The sequence below is a fragment of the Ceratotherium simum genome, chromosome 28, assembly GCF_057802395.1.
Source record: "Ceratotherium simum simum isolate JZ-2026a chromosome 28, ASM5780239v1, whole genome shotgun sequence".
NCBI classification, from domain to species: domain Eukaryota; kingdom Metazoa; phylum Chordata; class Mammalia; order Perissodactyla; family Rhinocerotidae; genus Ceratotherium; species Ceratotherium simum.
The window spans coordinates 22,454,243-22,474,677 of NC_141927.1; the positions used below are offsets into that span (position 1 = coordinate 22,454,243).

At 35.6% G+C, this 20,435-nt stretch overlaps 1 protein-coding gene across 2 annotated transcripts in view; it reads left to right on the forward strand.

The window, feature by feature from the left end:
- The window catches only part of MSR1 (macrophage scavenger receptor 1), a 79,415-nt gene extending 61,427 nt beyond the window's left edge, over positions 1-17,988 (forward strand). For both annotated transcript variants that reach the window (XM_014786305.2, XM_087418452.1), the window contains 2 exons: positions 7,011-7,199; positions 17,769-17,988. In XM_014786305.2, coding sequence (XP_014641791.1) covers positions 7,011-7,199; positions 17,769-17,902 — 323 coding nt within the window. In that variant the 3' untranslated portion in view covers positions 17,903-17,988. The remainder of the gene's footprint in view (positions 1-7,010; positions 7,200-17,768) is intronic.
- Positions 17,989-20,435: the final 2,447 nt, after the last annotated feature.

The following is a 20,435-nucleotide window of genomic DNA, read 5'->3' on the forward strand; positions in this document are numbered from 1 at the left end:
TTTAGGGCTCATGTATTGCTCCAGCAACATCACTGTGAACATGTTTTCTTCTTTAGATAGGATATATTTCAAATATAAACAAAAGAAGGAAGAACATTTATGACAGATAGCTAATAAATAGTCCATACACATCACCTGGCTCTTAGAAACATTGACATTTTACCATACTGATGACAGGTGTTTGTTTTTTAAGAAATATAATGTTAACTAATACAGCCGAAGCTTCGTTTATGCCTGCCTCCCTCACTTTTCCAGGGTAAACTTTCATCGTGGAGTTTATATGTTTCTCTCCATTTATACATTTGCTACATGTGTATGTATGCAAAAACAATAGGTGGTATTGTTTTGTGTGTTATTTTATATAAATGGTATTATACTATATCTCTCATTCTGATCTTGTTCTTTCCCCTCAATTTTATGAATTTCAGCTTTTTTTGAGTCATAGACCCTTTACAACAGTAAGGACATTAGTGAATATCCAGCCACCATGTATTAATTAAATTAATCTTAGTTTTTAAAATAATATAGTTATAGAAAATAAAAAGATTCTACATCCAATTTCTGTCCCATATACAAAATCACTGTCAATACGCTTGGATGCTTCCTTCCAGTCTTTTTATATATCAAATTTTTTTGCATAATTGAAATAAAATTTGAGTCTTAATATAGTCACTTAATATTATTTTATCATCATTTTTTTCCATTTTCTATGTGATCCTTTTACAGTTATGTTTAATGCCTCTAAAACTATCCATCTAATATTATACTATAATTTAGCTATTCTTCTATTCTGAGATATTTAACGTATTTCTCTTTTACTTCCTCCTTTAAAAATAAGCCTTCAACAGATAAAACAAAAATGACCACAGAATTTGTTAACTTTTACTATATTTGGAGTTATTTCCTCAGATTAGATTACAAAACCTTTTGTACATTATCTGCTCTGTCTATTATTTATTTTTCTTTTGGTATCTTATGGTCATAAAAATATGAATGAGCTATTTGTGTAAGAATTGTTTTACTTTTTTTTTTTATTTTATACACAGACTTTTAAAAATATATAGAAATTATCAGTACTATACTCTTCCTTCCAGACCTAGGAAGTAATAAGATTGCCTTTAGAAAGTTAAACTGCAATGAATCAGAGCAGAGATATGTCAAATCACCTAACCTGATTGAATGTATTAGCATATATAAAGAAAAATGTGTTAACCACAGAGCATTGGCCAGTCCCAGAGGCAAAATCTCACTGCCATGTCTCATTGTAAATTAATAAATTAATTGAACGAGTAATTCACTGATTGTGATTTGACTTCCTGTGCAGATCGCCCACGGAGAGAAAATGGCCTTGTCAAGCAGATACAAAATATTCCAGCTTTTGAGGCAATTACATTGCTCGTTGTAAATTGAATTGACATTTAGTCCCAAGATTCTGTTTAACATTAGTCTGCCACTAAGAAAGAAATTCGCTAAACCTACAAAATGAGGTTTTGGAATGTGTAAGGCTCCTCATCAGACCCCTCCCACCAGATCCTCCCACCTTGGAGGGCTCTCGGTAGACAACCATGTAGTTTTTTCCCATAATAGGACTCACGTTTACCTTAGTTAAATCAATCTTTCCTTCACGATTTCTCTTACTGCTTCTACATATAGAAACTATATTCTCTCTAGAGACTTGTAAAATACTAAATTCTGTTTCTTCTATTGTTTGATTTTTTAAGCATTTACCAATTTAATCCACTCAGGTTATGCAGTTCGCTTATCAAGGAGAGCTCACTATTCTCATTCATTCATTCATTCATTCGTACTATAACTCTTCAAGTGACTACTAAGTGAAAACTTGCATTCTGTCAAGTGCTGAAAAGATGACTCTAGGCATCTCAGTCTAGTGGAGAAATAAACTAGTTTACATGCTTTGGTAGGTCAGTGGTGCTATGGGAGCTTGAAGAGGGAAACCTATCCAAAAGCAGGGATTGAGGGTGGAGGAATGGGAAGTGTCTGTGTGTGGGACAGGAGGGTGCAGGGGATTAAGGAAGCATTCCAGACAGAGACCAAAGCCCCAGAAATAAAGGAGAATGAGGATCATTTGGGAAATGTGAGTAATTATATAACTGAAGTAAAAAGAGAAGGCGTGCAGGGGCAGAGAGATTCTAAAAGGGTTAGACTAGAGAGGTAAGCAGAGATTAATTGTGACCTTATTTGTTCCAGGGGTCACTTGGCAGCGGTACCTACCGAAATCCTCTATCATTCTAGCCTACTGTGTTTTCAACTATACCAGGTGTTGGCAAGCTTTTTTTGTACAGGGCCAGAGAGTAAAATATTTTGGGTTTGCTTGTCAGAAGGTCTGTGTCACACTATTCACCTCCGCTGTTGTAACCTTAAAGCAGCCCTAGACAATATGTAAACTAATGTGCATTCCACTAAAACTATTTACAAAACAGGCAGCTGGCTGGAACTGGCCCACAGGCCACAGTTTACTCATTACTGGTCTACAAGGGTCTCTTCATAATATCATGATTGGAAATAACAAAGGTCAAATAAACCTACATCTTAAACCATGGGTAGGTTTTGTCTACCTGCAGAAGCTTATCCTGGTTGGTTACAAACTGCTCTTTGAGAAGGATAAGCATTAAATAGGGAATTAGCAAAAAAAAATTTAGTGAACAAGGTGATCAATATCACAGATAATATATTCATTCTAAAGCTTTCATCACAAAATGTAAACCTCAAAATTTTCAAAACTTATAAGAATAAAAACTTCATGTTTGTACCCCATTTTAAGAATGAACTATTTCTTGAACCTTCACAATAACCTAAAAAAATACATGATTCTTGAAGGCAGGATATGCGTTTTATTCAAATAATTCCTGTAACTGAGGAAAATGCTGGCACAGAGAAGTTGTGTTTAGATGCATTTAACTGAGAGAAAATATCATTTTCTCTTTTTAACAGTTGGAAAGTTTGGTTCTAGAGAGGTTAAATGGTTTATTAAGGTCGCATAAACAGTATCAGAGGCAGAACGAAAATCCGGATTATCTGACAACTGGATTTTTAATTTCTGTTACACTCTATGGTCACAGATATGAAAAAGAACACACGATTGAACATATATATAACTAATATTCATAAATGCACCAAGATTATTAAAATGTGTTTTATGAACTGGACTTAATGTCTTTACTCAAAACTCACCTTCAACAAGGAAATGCCTCCCCACCCTTCCTCCAGGAATGCTAAGTTATTGCAAGAGACACTGTCTTTGAGCCAAACTGTTTAGTCCATAAATGGACATCTGGCCCAAACTAGGCCATGGGAGGAATTCCCCAGGTATTTTAGAACTACCATTGAGAAAGAGACTGTAAAATATAAACTTAGGAGGTGTTAACAGACGTGTTCTGTCATGTCGATTGGGGAACAAAGATACCCAGCTCGCAACAAAAGAGAAGAATGAAGCGACTTACAGAGACTCTTGGATAAAAGTTGGAGAGAAGAGTTCTGAGCAGATCCGAGTCTTGGTTCAGCTGTTTTAGATGCCTAAATATAATCTTATCCCCGGGTTCCACAGGGAATCCTGTGGTCCTTAACATATATTATCATTTCCATTTTGGTTTGTGTTTCTGTTTTTAGCCAATGGCAATGTAAGAACTAATACAGAGAACCATTCAATGGGCACATAGTTAATATCTATCTGTGTTTATCTGATTTGAATCTGGAAAAAGTCTACATTATTAAAGTTAAGAAGAAAATTAAGACTGCTACCCAGAAAAAAAAATATACAAATATTACTCTCTTCTGATCTTTAGGTACAAGACAAAAATTCTGCAATGGATGAAAATCTATCTGACTAAACATGTTAACTTGATGCCAAAGAAACCATGGGCATTATCTACATCCATATAATGAGTTGGCTAAGTTTAGAGAAATTTCTGACCTGCAGTCTTACAGAGAAAATGCTGTCATTGAGGCTGTTCAAAACGACAAAATGAACTTTTCTCCGTCACCCAAACGGAAGTGAATGCGTGATGCCGCCACTTGAATGAGTCTGTTCACCTGTCTCTTCCCTCTATATTGGTTCAGATGGTCAAAGATCAGCAAAGTGTGGTCACCTGTCAATAGCTGATTTAGAATTGAAAATATTTAGGTGACAGGCATAGGCATGCCCAAACTTTTCGGCCTTAAAGAATTCAAATAGAGGGACTAACTCCCCCTCAAAGTCCCACAAACATAGGGGATTTGGAAGAAATCTGCAGCCATTCTTTTTGGAATAAATGAGGCCAAAGGATTGTATGAAAGCATCAGCATCAGCTGGGAACTTGTTAACGGTACAAATTCTTGTACCTACTAAACCAGAAACTCTGGGTGTGGAACCAACAATCTGTGATTTCGGTGCAGACTGCTATGGATCGAATTGTGTGCCCCCACCCCAAATTTATATGTTCAAGCCCTAAACAGCAATGTGCTGGTATTTGGAGGTGTGCTCTTTGGGAGGTAATTAGGTTTGGATGAGGTCCTGAGGGTGGGGTCCTCATGAGGGGAGTAGTACCCTTATTAGAAGAGACCAGAGAGCGTGTTCTCTCTCTCCCTTTCCACCGGCATATGCTGAGGAAAGGCCGTGTGAGCACACAGGGAGAAGGCAACTGTCTATCAGCCATGAAGCTGTCCATACCAGACACTGAATCTGCTGGCACCTTGATCTTGGACTTCCCAGCCTCTAGAACTGTGAGAAATAAATGTCTGTTGTTTAAGCCACTCAGTCTATGGTATTCTGTTATAGCAGCACAAGCTGACTAAGACACACACTAAAGTTTGAGAACCACTGCTCCAGGACAAGCAAGGCTCTTGAATGACATTTTGGGAGGGGTAAGAGGTGAAGAATGCACAGTGAGAACACTTTCCTACACTTATTTGGGCAATAAGACAATCAAGCTCATATAACCAAATGTTTGAATATGGTGTCTGTTTTGTTATAACATCATGATAAATATGTTATGCTTGAATATATTTGACTTCTATAAAAATAAACATTTGGAAGTGACACTGGTTAATACTACATAACTCTAATATTTTAAGACTTTACACAATCCATTCCTTGATTATCCTTTCCTATTTTCTTAGGCAATTACAGTGAATGACTGGGTCACCTAGGTATTTTATTTGGTAATTGAAAGTTTGAATACTGTAATACCAAATTATTTTCCTTCGTAAAATGTTTTTAACTCATGTTCATTAAGTGAGGGATGGCTTATGCACTTGGGCATGATTACATTAATTCAGTGTTTAGCACTGAATTATATTTCGAAAGAATCAAGAAAATAATTATAATTGTAATACTACATATTAACATGTTAGCTTTTTATGTCTCTGAGTGGCTGAGTCAGTTTTATTATAGAAAATGGTTGATTTTCTTTACATGTTATTGGATTACTGTTTCAACAAAATTTACTCCAATTAGGAAAAAAAAAGTTACTGAATATTTCTTCAAGTAATTGAGCTATGAAACCCTATTCCCTAAAGTTCCATTTTCATATTAGAGAGATATTTTTGTTGTGATAATTATATCTTGCTTTTTTATAGTACAGTGTTTCTCAAACTTATATTGGAAAAGATATATTTAAATAGAACTGTATTTATTCATTGGCTTTATGATTATTAGAGAATATTGTTGTTTCATTTAGCACTAACTAAATTTTAGAAAATATTTTCTGTCTCTGTCTTTCATTCTGTTCTTCAGTCAAATGATTTTTAAACAAATACTAGTACAGTCTCTTTAAAGAAATATTAATATTCCAAGTGAATTGTTTTTGTAATGTTAATTACACACCTTATTTATCTGTCCCTAGGTTCAACATGTGTATGTTTGTTTTTAAAAATAGGAAAGAGCCATTCCATATTTGTGTAAATCTCTGCATATGATCAAGATTTTATAAAAATTTATCCTGTATATGGCAATTTTGATTACTTAGACATTGCAGAAAAAAATTACTTTTATAATTATAAACATAGTATATTTCTCCACAAAGTTTACTGCTTTAGTGATTTCTCAAAATACACAAAAATTGTCTGATTTTTGTCTCATTATTGGGACAAAATCCAGGGGCCTTATAACAAGGAATACCCATGCTATTTCTAAATGAATGTTGTTACTCTAGCTATCTTGTTTCTCTTGGTAAAAGATAGGATGTTTAGTCATCTATTTTTGTGTTTATGATATAACGTATCTCCATCTCAACCTTCTATATCATTGAAAGTCACTGGATTGTGTGTTCCAGTTTGTGTGTTAGTTTGTCAAGAAAATAATGAATCATTTTGTTATACATTTTTCTAAATGGTATGAAAAATTTATATAACATTAGCAAACTTGTAGCTGTTGAATTTTAAAGTTATTGGAACATAGTCTTTCAAGTGTTCTCATATATGTAACTTTATTGTGAGTGCTGTGGAGTCCATTCCAACCCCTAGTGACCCTGTGTACAGCAGAGTGAAAACCTATCCTTTCTTTTTGTGCCATCCTCTCACCTTTTCAGAAGTGGGTGGCCAGGTCCTTCTTCTTAGTCTGTCTTAGTCTGGAAGCTCTGCTGAAACCTGTCCACCATGGGTGATCCTGTTGCTATTTAAAATACCAGTGGCATAGCTTTCAGAATCACAGCAACACACAGCCACCACAGTAGGACAACCAACAGACAGGGAGTGTGGTGTCCTGATCGAAAAGGAACCCAGGCCGCAGTGGTGTGAGTGCCAAATCTTAACCACTACACCGCCAGGGCTGGCATATGTAACTTATATAAATGTTAAATCAGAGAGAATACATTTTACTCCTTAGCTTTGACTAATGCAATGTTTGCCATTAAACTCTTTACCAATAGGTGGTGCTAGAAAGTTTAATATTTATTCTAGTAGTTGAGCTTACTGGAAAAATGTGCTAAAATGCTTTTTAAAAAGCATTATAAAACTCTCTCTATATATATATGTATTATATATATATAATTAACCCCTGTTTGTTTTTGTTACAGCTCCATCTAACACAGTTCGACTGGTTGGTGGTAGCGGCCCTCAGGAGGGCCGAGTAGAGATTTTTCATGATGGCCAGTGGGGTACAATTTGTGACGATCGCTGGGAACTGCGCGTTGGACAGGTCATCTGTAGGAGTTTGGGATACCAAAGTGTTCGAAATGTGTATAAGGGAGCTTATTTTGGACAAGGTAATTTAAAGAAAATGTTCTTTCTTAAAAAATGAAACGTAGGCATTCTCTAATATGTAGAATCAAGTAGAGACAGGAACATACGGGATAGGAGGAAGAATTCGATGTAGGGTTTTTTCAATGGCCTTTCCTAGAAAGTAGAAATGGAAAGAAAGGGATGTTAAAAACAAATGACGTATGCCCTCCAACGCCATTAAGGTTTGCATTTCGTTTAGACTCAATTGGTTAGTGGGAGAATACTAACAGAGAGGAAAATAGAGTGATTGGTAGAGCAGAATAAGAGAAGTGGGGGAAGGTGCATTATAGACACGGCGTGACATCCTGGGAAGCTCCGTTTCCCTGTCTGGGTCTTGTGGGCATCTGAGCAATTCCATGTGCTCGCTCATATTCTCTCTCTTGTGGAACTGGAGACGAGGCTGCCACCTTCTTCGTTTACCTCCTAGTCATGTCCCACAGAAATGAGGTATATGCTTAGTCCATGATGGAGCACCTGTACTCTGAAAAGACAGTGAAGAGCCACGAAAGAGAAGGAAGCAATTCCACAGGCTCTCTATACCTCCTGCTATGACTTGTCCTCCCTTAAGGAGCATGACAGGAAAGAAGGGAAGAGAAAAGTTACTTTCCCCTCTATTTGAGGTTGATAAAACATTGACTAATTCTTTTGCTGCATGTGTATTTTCACCTGGATGACTCAGTAACCTGTTCTATGTATGTATTAAAAGAGCTAGGAAGAAAATTTGCAGAAGACAAAATATTTGAATGCATACCCGTGACATTTTTACTGTCTCATTATTTTTTTCTACATTGGCACCTTATAAAGAGTTTTATTGTATAATTAAATGTATACAGGGGCTTCAATTCTGAATGACAAAGAGATTTTTTAGAAGTAGCCATATCTACATAAACTAGAATTTTAAAGTCAGCATTTCCTATTTACTTATTCTACTGTCCAAATCTGATAAATAAATAATTGGTTTCTCTGAAGTTGACGTTGACCAAAAAAGAGATTTGACCCTCTTGATTTCATAAGTGTTATTCTGGATAGATATGGGCACAAAGAAATTGTATGCAAAATTATAGAGATAAAATTAACTGTTAATGCTGCTATTTTATCTATATGATTAAATAGGGAGGTGTGTCAAATCATTGTATCAAAAGACTAGAACAAGATAACTTCTTAAATTCATAAAAGATATTGTGATATTACGCTACAATTTATTGAGTAATAACTATATTCCAGGCATTGTGCTAAACACCTGAATACTATTAATAACAGGTCACAATTACATCGTTTATTCCTTTACCTAAAAGAATTCAGACTTGAGACATGAATTTAAGCAGGGGTCCAGGTTCTAAACTCTTCAGAGGCCAGAAAGATAATTTAATTTCATGAAGAGGCTAGACAAGAAAAGATAGTGGTGATGTTGAGAATTTCTGCACCCAGGTTCAGCCCCGGCCACCAGTTTTTAACTTGTGCCTTAAAGGTTTGAATAGAAGAAACAAAGGAAATAGAAATAATATTCATAATTTGCCACAACCAAATAGACCTTTGGAATTTCCAAATGTTCCCTCTCTACTACACTTCAGAACTTTTTCCGCGGGTTGAAAAGTGCGAGACTAAAATCATTCTTGCACCTGTAAAATTTACCTCCTAAAGTGAAATGTTTTACACGTCAATAAGTTAGATTTTTTTTTTCCCCAAGGAAAGGGGAAAGAAAAAATCCCCCAACTCTTGGTCACTAGAGAATCAAATGAATCAGTCAATCTTTTAGCAAAACTAAGCTGCCAATCTGAGTTTTCACAATGTTGTATGGGGAGAGAGTCCATTTCTACAGTAAGTATGATCCATAGCATGAGAGACCATATATTTAAATACATAATTGTATAAAACATTTTGGATGACCGTTAGGTTATATGAGAAGTGGATAGCTGCCATTCTAACAGAAGACATACAATCCTTATTATTATTATTATTATTATTATTACCTGAAATTCTTCAGTTTCAGAGATAACAGCATGTAGATGCTTTAGATTCTCAGGATCACCTTTGTTGACAAAATGAAATATAGTTTGCCAATGTTCGGATAATTTAATTCACATGGACTAGCTGAATAGCTCAATCCAAAAAGAGAAAAATATACTAAAATACCTTTCATCAAGATGAGTTATTTTATAGCTTAGATTATCCAAAGAGTTGACAACTCTGCATTTAGCTTTGTATCTTTAAGAAACAAACCCAGTAGCACAGTTTATTAATCTCTTATATCTTGAAGTAAACCTTTAATCTATTACAAAGAGATGAACAAATTTAGAGCAATAGCAGTAGTATCTGTACCTTAATTCAGGGAAACTAGTAAGGTTTGGAAAAATACAATTTGTGGTAGGAAAGCGAACAAGATTTCTTCTTTGAATATGAAGCCTTGCCATAGACTTCAAAGCTGTTTTTCCCTTGAAGTTCCAAACATAGATGGCGACTGTGTCTTAAGATTGCATTAACTTTAAAGCCTCGTCTCACAAGTAAAATATTCCTTTCCCCTCACAGCTTTTATTCTTTCCTGTTTATATCTCTAAGGATTTCTGGTCTAAAGTACTGGTAAGAAACGAAGGAAATAATTAATCTGAAATACTGGCAAGGAAATGTTTTCTATTTAAATAAGTAATGAAACAATAGAGTTCAGCCTCATGTGAAATTATTTATTTGGCCCTGTGGAGACAATTTCTCTCAAGTTTTCTTCAGATAACTGACTACTTCCGTAGATGAGTGTCCATTTTTAGTGAGGCTGTGTATTTATGATAGTTGGTGAGTCTAGATTTATACTAGAGCTTTATTATAATAAAACAAGGTGTGTCCATATTTTGTTTTTCCTTTCACATTTTCAAGTGTCTACTGAAGTAAATTGGAAAGACTAAGAGTTTTATAACTGAGATACGAGTTGAAACCTTAGCTCTGATACTTATGTCTCAGAGTTTTAATTTCCTTTCCAATATAATGAAAATAATAACACCAACCCAGCAGATTTATTTTGAATCTTAAATGAGCTGGTGTATAGAAAGTGCCCACACCGAAGTGTGACTCATAGTATTGCTCGATAGTGTCAAAGGTCACTGTTCACAACACCACCAACTGTATATTCCAAGTTTATTTGCCATCCTCCTTGAAAGGTAGAAGAGTCAGATCAGAATGATATTGCATAGTGATGTCAGTGATGTCCCAAGGGTCATAAGTTGATTGTGATTTTCTGTTGCACAAACGTGTGACTGAAGAAGCGTGCTATGTGGGAGATCTAGTCTCCTCACTCCACTCAAGACAGACCCAGCCCTTGTTTCAGCTCTCTGGGTAGAGTTCAGTCCCAAACAATTGAAGAATGACTATGAGAATTTTAAAATAATACAGCACAATGAGCTGGGAGAAATAATAGAACTGAGGTTATTTGTTCTGAAGAAAAAGAATCTGAGAAACGAATTTCATGATCTGCTTCACTGTACATTGTATTTTAAGAAACAAGCTTACATTGTAAGCTGATTTTGGATTAGACATGGCAAACAACCTTTTTATGTAAAGCTGTTTAAACTCCTCCTTATTTTTCTACTCCTCCACCTTAAATTTATGGTTTCACTCAGGAGGAAAAGAAAAAGCAATTTTGAATGCAGAATAGAGGTAGAAAAGGAAACTTAGAAATATGAGTGAAGGGGTAGAGGAGAGAAGGAGAAAGATTCCTTAGAGTTTTATTTGTCATTCTCTTAGGAAAGTAAGAATAATCAGATTAACACTATATTGTATGGTATTACCAAAATTGAAACAAGAAGAAAAAAGTTTAAATTCATCCCCCTTATGTAATTCCCCCACTAAAGAAATCATACAATTTTCTGGACACAGTTTCCCCTTCTGCTTTTCTTTCTTCTGGTTTTAAAATAGCAAACCTGGCTTACCAGAGATAATCCTTGTTAGCTTTAAGAACAATTAGCTTTGCAGCTGCAAGCAAAATGATTTATAGCAATAAAGCTTAAAGCACGCTCCTTTAAATGCGTTCTTTCATTAGGTTGCGTCTTTTGCATAAAGTGGAGTGTTCTTTCTTTTTCCTGAGTAGACAAAAAGGTTAAATTAAGGAAGCACTGGTGCTTGTCATTGCTCAGGGCAGGGAAGGGGGAGTAAGTCACTTCTCCCCCTGTGCAGGCTTTCCAATCTTTTGTCCCCATGGTCTCCCTACAGGGAGACCAAACTTGGATGAGCTTTGCCGCACAATGGTGGTACTCTGGGAATTTGTTCCAGGTGTATCTGAGCCTGTTTGCTGATGCAGGGAGTAAGAGTTGGACCCAGAGCAGCTAGCTCATCTTCTTCTAAGTTTACAGGAGTTTGTGCTGAAGCTCCAAACCTGTAAGCGGAAACAAAAGAAAATTCTCAACATAAAGGCCATCCTTTATTCATTACCCCTTTCACATTCCATAATCAATGTTCTAAAAATACAAAAATAAACTGAAGATCAAAAACATAACTGCACCTCTGAACTATTCTTTAGCGAGTGAGAGTTAAAATAATCCCAAAGATAAATAAAATAAATCAATGGGTCAAAACTCAAATTCTTACATACTGCTCCCTGCACACTGAAAGTCTTAAAATGTAGATGTTTAAATGTTGGATATTGTGGAATCTGATATAGAGTCTATAGAGTTCTTAACATATCTGTTTTGTTACTTACGGTAACAAAGACAATATTAAGTATAGGGTAATATTGTTTATCAAGTGCTTACCACATGATCTCATTTAGTGCTCATGGTACCTGTGAAAAATTAATATAGCCCCAATTTTCATAGAGAAAATAATGAAAGCTGACAGAACTGTCACAAAACTTGGCTGAATTTACATAGCTGTTGTGGTGGTTGTGTGGGAGGGGCCAAGATTCATGCCTTCACCTATCTCTTTCCACTAGACAGGATGTCCTACGTTCTTTTTCCTTAAGAACTTCATTTCTAAAGAGCTTGCTTCTTCAGAGTCTTAGAATTGTATCAACGAAATCTTAGAGCTATTTTAGTCCCACCCCTTTCTTCTGCCTATATGATAAAACAGGGAAAATAAGTGGCTTCTCCAGAACCACAAAACTAGAATCCAGAACTATTGTCTAAGTTTACCCATTCTCTACTCTGATTCCCATTCCATTTTCAACTCTGATCCCCCCAAAACAATGTTCTTCTCAATGGAGAAGCTGTTGACAAAGCATTTCCCAACTAGAAGTGTTAACACTGATACTAATTCATGTCAGCCAGTCATAACTGGATTTCATTAAAATTCATTCAGAGACTTTTAACTATTAGTGATTTTTGCTTACCCACTTATCATTCAGCGGCTAGTCTCAAATTTCATCACATTACTATGTATCTGGCTAATGTATAAAATATGATTACCTTTTTTTTCATAAAAGTGGTGGGTTACTGAAGATCAAATTAAAGAAACTTAAATCTCTCAAAGAAATATTGTCAAAGAAATATCTGTCTCAAAGACAGATATTGATCTGTCTTTTTGTGTGTTTGTGTGTGAGGAAGATCAGCCCTGAGCTAACATGGTGCTAATCCTCCTCTTTTTGCTGAGGAAGACCCGCCTTGAGCTAACATCTATTGCCAATCCTCCTTTTTTTTCACTTTTTCTCCCCAAAGCCCCAGTAGATAGTTGTATGTCATAGGTGCACATCCTTCTAGTTGCTGTATGCGGGACGCCGCCTCAGCATGGCCGGACAAGCGGTATGTTGGTGCGCGCCCGGATCCGAACCCAGGCTGCCAGTAGCGGAACACGAGCACTTAACTGCTAAGCCACGGGGCCGGCCCCAATATCTGCCTTTTTTCTAAGAGAGATTAAGAGGAAATGGTATCATCTGTCAAGCATACTCTCAAGCATCACAAAGCAAGCTCATAAAATTCCAGAAGCCATGGACAATACAGTTATCATTGTCTGCTTTTGGAAACACAAAATTGGTCAATTTGTCCTCCCTACAGCCCTCAAATTGTAAAGGAAATTGTAGATGTATATAAATGGTTAGGTAGATAGAAAGATGATAAATTGATAGGATTAGAAAATAAACATATCTAAAATATAGACATCAATTTTGCATGTTTCCACTAGTAGAAAGAATAGTTCAGAGGCAAAAAATAACAATGACAGCAGCAACACCAAAAATCCTTGAGTAACAGTTATTACCCACAGAAATAAAAACAAATTTGTTTTTTAATCTTTGAGGTTTACATGAAGATGAAATTTTATGAATTTTATGCTACCTTTGCATTAATTTTTAATGCAGAAAACATTGGAACATGTCCTTGGAAGGAGATGGGAAATGAGTATTAAATAAATTTTCCCCTTAGGCTCAATAGTTCTGAATATATTCATATAAAAATAAAAAACAAATCTTTGAAAATTATTTTTATAACTCTATTGGGCTTCTATGTAGTCAGTGAATAGCACCAACTTTGAAATGTCATCATGTTTTGTGGCTTGGCTCTCTTCTCTGTTATTTTGAGAAAGTCATACATCCTTTCTGAGTCTCAATTTATTTACTTATGAAATGGAGATAATTGCCATTATTTCACAGGTTATTATAAGAAGTAAATTTTAAAAATCATATGTGAAGACCTACCAGATTCACTGTGTCAATCTTTTCCACATAACAAAAGACCAGAGTGACTTAAGGGCACAATACATTTATTACACCCATGTGTTCTTGGTGGGAAAAGCACTGGACTAGGAGCTAGGGGTTCTAGACGTAAATATCAGGTCTGTCCCTAATTATATATGTGACCTCAGTTACTCCATTTACATAAAACATATGCTCTCACCATGAGGTCACTCCAAGAGGGAATAGGGAATAGATTCTGATTTTGTTCACTCATGTAGGCACTCAAAACAGAGTTGTTGTATGGCTGAATCTAATAATGCAGGGGATTGCAGTAAATCGTTGATTAAAGGCACTGGCTGTAGGCAGACAAAGGGTGGACAGGTCCGCTCCATCCCGCATTCGCTACGTGACCTTGGGCAAAGTTACTCTTTCTGATTTTCACTTTCCTCAACTGTAAATGGCATTATAAAAGCACTTAACTTTTTAAGATTGTTTGAAGATTCAATGAGATAACAGATCAAAAGTACTTTGAATGTTTCCAGCCACATAGTAAATTCTTCAAAGATTGGGCTTAAATATTCATTATGGTTGCTACAGCTTTGGTATTCTAACATTCATGAATTCCTATACTGTGGTTTCTAAACACTTGTGCTCACATGTCAGCACATTAATTGACTAAATAATATCTATCTTGTGCTGCCCCTGTGGGGATGGCCCTACTAGAGCTGCAGCCATTGGGAGGATTCTCATTCTTCATTCTCTTTCCCTGGATTGTAAAAATTCTGCACTGCTGAGATCTAAATCCAGTGACTAGATCTACAAATTGTAGAGTGTTTGCATCCCAGCACCCTGGCTACAGAGGCCATGGAGCTTTACACTCCCAGTTATGACAGAGCCACAGCTTTCCGCAAAAGTTTTACTTGTGTTTATTTATACAATTTATAAATGTCCATAAATGTAATAAATACAATTTGTAAATGTCCCACTGTTTTGGCTCCCTTTCATGTTACCACGAGAGTAGTTTTACTATTTGTGTGTTTATTATTATCTGCCTATGTGTGTGTGTGTATATATATAAAAATATATATTTATTTTTTGGTGAAGAAGATTGGCCCTGAGCTGACATCTGTGCCCATCTTCCTCTATTTTGTATGTGGGACGCTGCCAGAGTATGGCTTCATGAGCAGTGTGTATGTCCGTGCCCGGGATTCAAACTGGTGAACTCTGGGCCACTGAAGTGGAGCACGCGAACTTAACCACTATTCCACTGGGCCAGCCCCTCGCCTATATTTTTGAGTAGCCCTTTGGGGCTTCCAAAAAGTTTGTATAGACTTGATATATTTAAAAAGAACTCCTCATAATGCAAACATGCTCACACATAGAAACACTCACAAACACAAAAGGGAGAGTGCTATACCCAGTCAGAGCAATTTGGGAACCAAAAAGTGTTCCTGGCAAGGTTTCCAATTTTGAGATCATATTCTCCCTAATCTTTTCCTTTTTATCTGCCTTAAAATTTCAAGTCGAAAAGGTCCAATACTGTATAAACATTTCAAAAAACACTTGAGCTCTCCAGGTTACTGCTCTTGTAATTGATCAGTCCAGGAAACCCTTTGCCTTTCTAATAGAAACATTGTTAGGATTCTAATGATTTAATTACTATTATAGGAAACGCAAAATACAATGTTCCTAATTATCTTGATAATGTAAAGCTAAATATAATTTTGTCTTGCATTTTTCTAGTGAAGTCATACATTATTTAAAAATTAAGTGAATTACCAATTTATTTGATACGTGGAAATCAAAGTTTCTTGTCTAATTCTAAGAGTAAATAAAAATATGAGTCTTCAAAATAATGTCCATATAGACCTGCTATTAACTGTCATTTTGGCTTACAGATTTTTTCTTCTTCAATCCAACTTCCACATTTCTGCCAGACATACAATTCTAAAATGTAGTTCTGATGAAATCATTTGTTTGGTGACTCACAATATAAAATTCAAAAATTTATAAAGCATGGCCCCAGCTTTCTATCCAATCTTCCCAAGGAGTCCTCTTCCCCTCATTAATACACTTTGTGTTTTAGATGCCAGGAGACTGTTAACTGTTCTAATACAGCAAGCATTTGCATGCTGCCCCCACCATATGAAATGACTTTTTTTATTTATGTTATTTTTTTTTTCTTTGAGAAAGATTGGCTCTGAGCTAACATCTGTTGCCAATCTTCCTCCTTTTTTGCTTTTTTCTCCCCAAAACCCCAGTAGATAGTTGTATGTCATAGTTATATATCCTTCTAGCTGTTCTATTCGGGACGCTGCCTCAGCATGGCTTGATGAGCAGTGTGTAGGTCCCTGCCCGGGATCCGAACCAGAGAACCTTGGGCCGCCGAAGCAGAGAGCACAAACTTAACTGCTACACCACTGGGTGGGCCCCTTGGAATGACTTTTTTTTATAGATGGAAAACCTCTATCCATTTTTTAAGGTTAGGTCATGTGTCACCCACATTTTGATTACAAAATCCCCAATATCTGCTAATTTATTCATATATTATATGCACATACTACTATACAAATTATGTACATTATTAACCATGTACATATTGTCAATTTTTATTTATTGAGCTCACAAAATACATGAAAAATGTAAGAGTAATGTCACTATATGTGCCATTATCTATGCCTCAGAAAAACCAGTCTTCATTTAACTTTTTTTTTACTGTTTTATAGCTACACAAATATCTGTTTCTTAATTTGAATTTATTTCTAAATATGCTTTATATAGCTCTTGTGACTGAAGGAGAACTTTACAACATCATTTTGATCCAAATGGAAAAAATGCATTTTTGATTATGCATACAGTATTAATATATTTATTTACCATCCCCTAGTTTTGCAAAGGTGTTTGTTAAAATTTAGCTGCTAAATTATCAGTTTTTTGATAGCATGAAATGCTCTTGAAAACTCATTAGGATGTTTGCAATATTATATGTTTAACAAAACCCAACAAAATCATTCATTTAGAAGGTTTTCAAAGGCTCTGTTACCAAATGTCTTAAGTGTAACAGACAGGAGAACTTTTGTATGTGATACCGTTAGAAAATCTTCAGAGAATATCAGAAAAGCTTTTTTCCAAACATTCATTTTTAAAGTTATCTTTTCTTGCCATGAGTTCTGTTCAAATAAAGCAGTTGTTTTCTTACGCATTGATAAAATAACCTTCTTATCTTGAAAGTGGCAGTTAAGCTTGTTTATTTAGTTAATTATAGGTAGCCCACTCCGGACAGCTGGTGTTTTTCCTTCTAGTGCGTCTGAGGAAGAGCATTACGTATTAGCTCTGCCTTTTCTTGTTGTTTGCTCGTGCTTGCAATTAATAATCCACAGTCTTCTTGCAGGATAGTTTGTAAGCCCTTTGCTGATTGTATTAGTCTTAGTTTAATTAAAAATAGATAATATATTTGGTAAGCCAGCCACATGTAAACTGAAATACACTGGGAGCTAAGACTCCAGGATACCTTACGTTCCAGACACGCCTCAGGCAGATACTCAGATCACTGGGTCATTGCGTATATCCATTATTATTAGAGCTTATTTCCTTCTTTATGTTTAAAAATAAAACTAATATGTTAAATCCTTAGAGAAAACCCATCATCCTTTAACCTATGATTTTGTAGAACTGTATATGTACCTTCGTTATAGCTCTCATTACTTTGTATTTTAGTAGTTTGCACATTGACAGAATATAAGGTTTTCTAGGGCAGGGGATTCATTCTTGAATCTTAATGGAGAGCATAGAATTTGTATACAGATAATGATCAACACATTTTTGTTAAATTAGTGAATAAATTAATGGAATTAATTTCCATTAATGAAATTCACTAATTATTCATAATTAGTGAATAAATTTATGTCCCACTCAAACATAAGCACTAAACTATACTTACTAATGCAGACGTATCTGATTTTTGCAGGTACTGGTCCAATATGGCTGAATGAAGTATTTTGTTTTGGGAGAGAATCATCTATCGAACAGTGTAAAATTAGACAATGGGGTGTGAGAGTCTGTTCACATGCTGAAGATGCTGGAGTGGCTTGCATTGTATAACGAACATATCATATTTTCATTCACATTTATGAAATCGTTGCAAAATGATTTTTATGACTTTGCTCCATTAAAATCAGTTTAATGAGTATTGTCCAAGGAAAAGGAATATTTAAAAATCACTGGATAAACATATTGAATACTTACTATATGTCTGTATTTGAACCATTTTAACTTCTCTAGGTTTTTAAATGGAATTTTCTAACATAATAACTTATATATTGAAATGAAAATGTTGAAGTTTAAGACTTCTGGATTACAAAAGCCAATGATCATGGAAAGACATTTCGATCATTGACTCCAATTAATATCTTCACCACAAGATTACAATTTTTGTCATTTTTGTCTTCTTTGTAATCTATTTGGTTGATTTTACATGCCTAGAGTAATTTTAGGTTAGGGAGAAAAAAAAGACTGAAATACCTTTGTTAATCATCTTAAGAAGTTCAATCAAACCTGTAAAACATTTGAATTTTTTAAAAAAAATCTTTGATGCTTTATGCTTATATCATTTCTTTACAAAGATTGAAAAATTAATGACATAAATTGCTCATTTATTTTCTTTTGTTAAATTACATAAAATTGTCCCACTCTAAAGGTTCAATGGCAGAATAAAGTGAAAACACAGCTGTTATTCTGAATGAGGGCCCATTAGAGAAGTTAGGGCCTGCTGACTAAGAGACTTAATATGTCATATATCCAAGTCAGCTGCCAGAACGGTTAGGGGATAAATGCGATGACCTGAGAGCGCTCAGAATAAAAAAAAAAGAAAGGAGGGAAGGAAGGAAGCAAGCAAGAAAGGAAGGAAGGGAGAGATCCTAGGAATAGCAAATTTGCTAATCATCACTTCATTTTATGCCGAAAATTTTGAATTAAAAGTTAGGTCGGTTTGTGATACTTTTAAACATCTTATGCTAAAGGAATGAGATAACAAATTAATTGGAAAGAAAGGCTCTTTGGACTATAGTAATATTAGATAATTATTTTTATCTTAATATTCAAATTCTAACATTGACTTCCTAATTAAAAACAGAGTTTCATTCTACACGGGTAGTAAGAGACTGAAGAAATTTAAGGGAACAAATATATCATGTAAAAATTTCCTACCAGTGGCTGTGTGCTCAAATTGTAACTGGGGGAGATCTCCACCTGTAAACTTGACTTACGTTTACATAGAGACAATGAAGAAACATTTCCTATGCTAGAACACCATTTGTTGTATTTTTCATTTAAAAATAGAATTACAATGTTATCTTTTAATCATTAACATGAGAAAAATCATCACATTAAGATAAAGTATAAATGCATAAGATTCTCTGTGGATTATGCTCTGCTTGCAGAGATTAAAAACTTAAACAATTCATTATTATTTGCCAAGTGCTTTCTCCACAAACAAGGCATTTCATTTTTGTCATTTCATGAAAAGCTAATTTTTGTAGGAAGTCATATGATGTGCTCAGTGGACTGGACAAGAGGGGGAAGATCCATATTTCTGTTCTGGCTCTGCCTCTCGCTGGCTGCACGTTATTTAGAGAAATCACTTAACCTCTAATCCTCAAATCCTGGCACATAAAATGGGAATGATCATATGTGCCTTACCTAACTCAGGGTGCTTGTGAGGACCAGATGTCAACAAGAATTACAGACAGGACAGAAGTTATTCATTTTCAAGTACCCCTGATATTTACTAGCCCTTCCACATTTGATGGTATTAATACAAGTAAAGAAACTGAATGATTTTGAAGTTGCTCTCTTTTCTAGACTGTATCCTTTCCATTTGGACGTGACTCTGAGACCCCCACACAACATAGCTTCATTAGGGTTAAAAATGTGATAGTGTTAGTAAATTAGAAAGTTTATTGTGTATCTAGAACTTTTAATTTACTCAGATGTTTAGGGAGGGAGAAATGCTGTGTGAATCAGCTTAGTCTAATTTAGTGAAGGAATGATCTTGTAAACTGAAAACATAAAACACAATAAGGGGGGCATTTCCAAGGCTGCCTGGGCGTACTTGCCTTGCCCGGTGTAGACAGCCAGCTCTAGGCATCCATAGGAGTTCAGAGAAAGAAAGAGAGAGAAAGAGGAATTTTCACGGAGACTGATCCTAAATGGAGCCATAGCAGAAATCTCAGATCAAGAAGCATTGGCAGAAATCTCAGATCAAGAAGCATTGGCAGAAACACTCCCCAGATGAATCTACTTCCCTCTGCCTTCCAAAGTTTCAGTCCCCTCACTGAATAGTTTTCTTTCTTGACATCAGCTCTCTCCTCTCTCCACTGGTTCTTTACCTTCCCCTCTCACTCCAGAAAAGGCCTGGGGTTTAATTTAAAAGGTGTTCGACTAAAACTGGTCAGTCCTAAGAATGCCTGCCAAGGTCTTAATCCAAACCACTCACTCGTTAGGCCAGCATCTAACACAGCACACGGTCATCCCAGCCAGGCTGAGGAAAGTCATAGAGAAGTAGGAAACAAGAAAAAGGAAGAAACTTAGGCCTTTCTTGGGAAGTGGTTATGATCTCAAGGAGAAGAATGTGGTT